The 4283-nt window shown below is 42.5% G+C and overlaps 1 protein-coding gene across 1 annotated transcript in view; it reads right to left on the bottom strand.

The window, feature by feature from the left end:
• Positions 1-654: 654 nt before the first annotated feature.
• The window catches only part of LOC104942309 (uncharacterized), a gene marked incomplete at its 5' end in the record, with an annotated part of 5222 nt that continues 1593 nt past the window's right edge, over positions 655-4283 (bottom strand). Inside the window, 2 exons of the mRNA XM_010767872.1 lie at positions 655-3537; positions 4018-4143. Of these exons, the coding sequence (XP_010766174.1) occupies positions 1146-3537; positions 4018-4143 (2518 nt within the window). The remainder of the gene's footprint in view (positions 3538-4017; positions 4144-4283) is intronic.

Genomic DNA, 4283 nt, shown 5'->3' with positions numbered 1-4283 from the left:
ATAATAAAGTGTGTCTGGATGTGTGTGTGTGTGTGTGTGTGTGTGTGTGTGTGTGTGTGTGTGTGTGTGTGTGTGTGTGTGTGTGTGTGTGTGTGGCCATTTAATGGACCGCTGATAGTCTTAATTAGTGTGTGTGTGTGTGTGTGTGTGTGTGTGTGTGTGTGTGTGTGTGTGTGTGTGTGTGTGTGAATGTCTCCCTGGAGGCTCGTTATCCTCTCAGTCTCTTGAGGAGAACGTGAAGGACACGAGGAGGAAAAGAGGGCTCCCTCTGCTGGTGAAAAACACGAACTGCACCTCAGAGTTTTGTTAAAAAATGTTGGGAAGAAAAAGTAAACCCGTCAGAAATGTCATATCTTTTTAAATCGTGTTGAATCGTGGAATATTTTAGAGAAAAGAAAGTCATGATATTTGAGAAAAATATTCAAAAGGGCCTGAATAGAACTTTATATTTATTAGGAATCACTTTCTGAACAAACCTTTATTGAACACATTCACACACTTACACAACAAGAAATTAAAACTTTATAAAAAAAACTTGTTTTAACTTTTACTCGACCCTTGATTTATTTTCAACACTTGCGAACCTGTGGTAAATGTAATGTATGGCTGTTTCCCTCAAACTGCTGCAGGCTGCATTAATAAGAGAGTCAAACCAACCAATGAAAGAAATTCAGTGTTTATTTATTTTAAACCTCCAGATACATTTCCACCCTTGATAATCTACAGAGAACGATTGGAGACAAACGAGAATTTTTTTTGGGATGAAACCAAAAGTAAAAATGTAAACTTCTGTCATTTTGCTCAGATATCTGAAAAAAATATGAATTTTTCAAGTTTTTAGGTCTTTGAAAAATCTCAGAATTTCTTACAAATTTCGACTTTTCTAAAATCTTTTTATTTTATTTTTACTTTTAGTCACATCCACAAACATGTGGCCCTGAAGAGAGATGATCGTTCAATAAAAAAATTACACTTTTTATTTATTTCGCCCCTCTTTTTAAACTAACTTAACATTAAAAAATTAAGATAAAATCTCAGAGCCAGCCTCACGAAAGGTCGTCTGAACCGTCACATTTTAAATCAACACATTAACAAAGTAAAAAAAAACAGCTGTTCATTATTTGAATACATTTCAGGTGCGTGTTCTACGTGGCAGAGTCTGAATGGGCGTCAATGGGTGAGTTTGAGTTCCACTGGTTCTCCACGTGATTGTCCGTCCGAGAGTTTTTTAGATGAGAGTCAATGGGGAGACTACTCTGCGAAAGAGCGTCAGTGGGGAACCTATTGTGGTGGTTTTGAGGCTTTGAGTGGGAGTCAATGGTAGCCTCGGACTGAGAACTGCTTCTTTTACGTGGTGTTTGGAAGGTAGCGGCGGTTAAGGCTGTGTGGTTAAAGTGTGAGCTGGAAGGATGTGTGTTAATGGGGGAAAAGGGACTCGTATCATGCAAGTCAACGGGTGTCAGGCGCCCATGAGGCAATGCATCCCCATGATTGACTAACAACAATGCTTTGTTGTTCGTCAGTCCTTTAGAAGTTGTGCTGAAAGAGTGGAAGTCACCGGTAGATTCTGGACTTTTAGGATGCAAGTCAATGGGTGACCACCTGCCACTTGTAGCCGGTGTTAACACTGATCTTGAAAGCTTTTCTGACAATTTATCTCTCTTACTGGAAGAGTGGAAGTCAGCGGTATATTTGGGAATTTTAAGATGCCCGTCAATGGGTGATAACCTGGGAGCTGTGGTTGGCATTGAGTTATCTCTAGAAGTTGAAAGACTTTCTGGAAAGTTATCTGTCTTACTGGATGTTTGTAGGTCAACGGTAGATTTGGGACTTATAGGAGGCAAGTCAATGGGCGAATAGCTGCTTCTGGGAGCCGTTATTACCTCCGAGCTAGCTCTAGAGGTTGAAAGACTTTCCAAAAAGTTATCTCTCCTACTTAAAGAGTGGAGGTCAACGGTAGATTTGGGACTCATAGGAGGCAAGTCAATGGGCGAATAGCTGCTTCTGGGAGCCGTTATTACCTCCGAGCTAGCTCTAGAGGTTGAAAGACTTTCCAAAAAGTTATCTCTCCTACTTAAAGAGTGGAGGTCAGTGGTATGTTTTGGACTTTTAGGATGCAAGTCAATGGGTGAATAGCTGCTTCTGGGAGCCGTTATTACCTCCGAGCTAGCTCTAGAGGTTGTAAGATTTTCCAAAAAGTGATATCTCTTACTTGAAGAGTGGAGGTCAGTGGTATGTTTTGGACTCTTAGGATGCATGTCAATGGGTGACAACCTGTTGCTTGGAGCTGTTGATGGCGCATATCTACCTCTAAAGTTATCTCTCTTACTGGAAGAGTGGGAGTCAATTGGTGGGAATGCAGCGATGGATGAAACAAACACAGGCGGTGATTTGTCGTTACAGCAAACTCCTGAGAAATCTTCTCCACCCCGGCTGGAAGGATGGAGGTCAACGGGTGAAACATGACAGTAATCTGGTCTCAGAGTCTTATTCCTAGAGTCGGCGTTAGCTAGCTTATCATTGGACCATCCAGTCTTGGCCGTGTGGCATTCAAAGGGAGATAAAGAATTCACAGGATGCAAGTCAACGGTTGAAGATGAGGTTTCCTTTGCGGGGGGTATCAAGTTGAAATCCAGATGTGATAAGCAAGCAGCACTCGTGGAGCCAGTTTCAGAAGAAGAAGAATGGGAATCAATGGGAGGTTTTTGACTCGTGGAATGGAAGCTGACTTTAGAAGAATGGGAGTCAATGGCTGAACTAGTGGAGGCCAGCTCTCCTCTCAGAGCCAGAGCGCTCGTGAAATGTTTTTTCAGCATTGAGATGGGCGGGATGGCGCGATTACCTTGAGACACGTCAATGGTGGGATTTGAATGGAGGTCAATGGGAGAAATCGGCGACAGGTGTGGACTCCCGGCGTCTTTGTGTTTTAATGGTGGCGGCGTGTTTCTGTTGTACGTCCGAACGGGACTCGCCTGTTTTAAGAGAGGCGGGACTTCCTTTTCTTTTAACCGCTCAAAATAAGTCAACGGGTGGGTGGCGTTACGATACGTCGGCGGGTCGAAGTCCCGATGATCGATATTGTCGTCCCTTAAAAAGCGATTTCTTCTGGAATCACGTGGCTCGAAGTTCAACGGGTTCAATTTAGCCGTATTGATTCCCTGCAGGTCGTTGAGGATCCTCGCTAACAAACGGCTGTCAGAAATCGACTTTCTTTTACGCTGTGAATTTGTGACCTCCGCATCATCGGATAAATCGGGCGTTCTGATTGGCTCCTCGTCCAATGAAGACCCGCCCACTTCAAAGTTTTCCACATCGATGTCACTGTTGATGGCGATTGGATCCAGGATGTCGACGGGAAGATCGCCGATTTCACCGCTCAAAGCCCCACCCACTCCGGAGGGATGGACCAATGGGAGGGGAGGAAGGTCTGAGAAGTCAACGGTCTGCTGGCTGCTGATTGGACTGCTGCTGCAGCTGCTGTTGTTGTTGTTAGCCTCGTGGCTGCTGTCGCTATCCAGCGTGATGATGACCGGAGAACTAAAGAAAAAAAAACAGTTTATAGCATTTTAATTTGACAGATTATGACAACTCGTATTACAACAGCAGTCAAACAGTTAACGACTCTATATAATAATATAAGAATAATATATGCGTTTCCATGTCGGCCTCGTGTGGCCGAACGTCTATCTGATCGTGAACTGTAGCAGATACGACCGTTATCGTCCTCGTGTGGCCGGGGCTTAGGAGACGCCCAGAGTGAGTAAAGCTGTCATCAAGGCAAAAGGGGCTACTCTGAAGAATATCAAATAAAAATCATATTCTGGATTTTTTACACTTTTTTGTTTACTAGATAATTCCACATGTGTTCTTTCATAGTTTTGATGTCTTCAGTATTAATCTACAAAGTAAAAAATAATACAAATAAATAAAAACCTTCGATAGAGAAGGTGTGTCCAAACTTTTGACTGTTACTGTACATTATATATTTAGTTATATGTTAATGAATCTGTTTAGTACCTGCTGTGCTGGGTCTTGCGTTGGCGTTTCCTGCGGCGTTTCCTAGCGGGGGGGTGGGCTGCGTTGGGGGGGATGGTTCCCTCGTAGATGATCTCAACGCTGGGACTGCGATCCTCTCGTCTCCTGCTGGAGGACGACAAACAAAAATAAAAAAGATATTTTTCAACATAAAAAAGATATTTTTCAAAAATAAAAAAGATATAAAGAAGATATTTTTCAAAATAAAACCAATTTTTCAAATAATTTTTTTTTTTTCTAAATAAAAA

The sequence above is a fragment of the Notothenia coriiceps genome, unplaced genomic scaffold (assembly GCF_000735185.1).
Source record: "Notothenia coriiceps isolate Sejong01 unplaced genomic scaffold, NC01 NC01_scaffold00000011, whole genome shotgun sequence".
NCBI classification, from domain to species: domain Eukaryota; kingdom Metazoa; phylum Chordata; class Actinopteri; order Perciformes; family Nototheniidae; genus Notothenia; species Notothenia coriiceps.
Note: the sequence above shows the minus strand (reverse complement) of the source record. Positions and strands in the feature narration are given on the sequence as shown.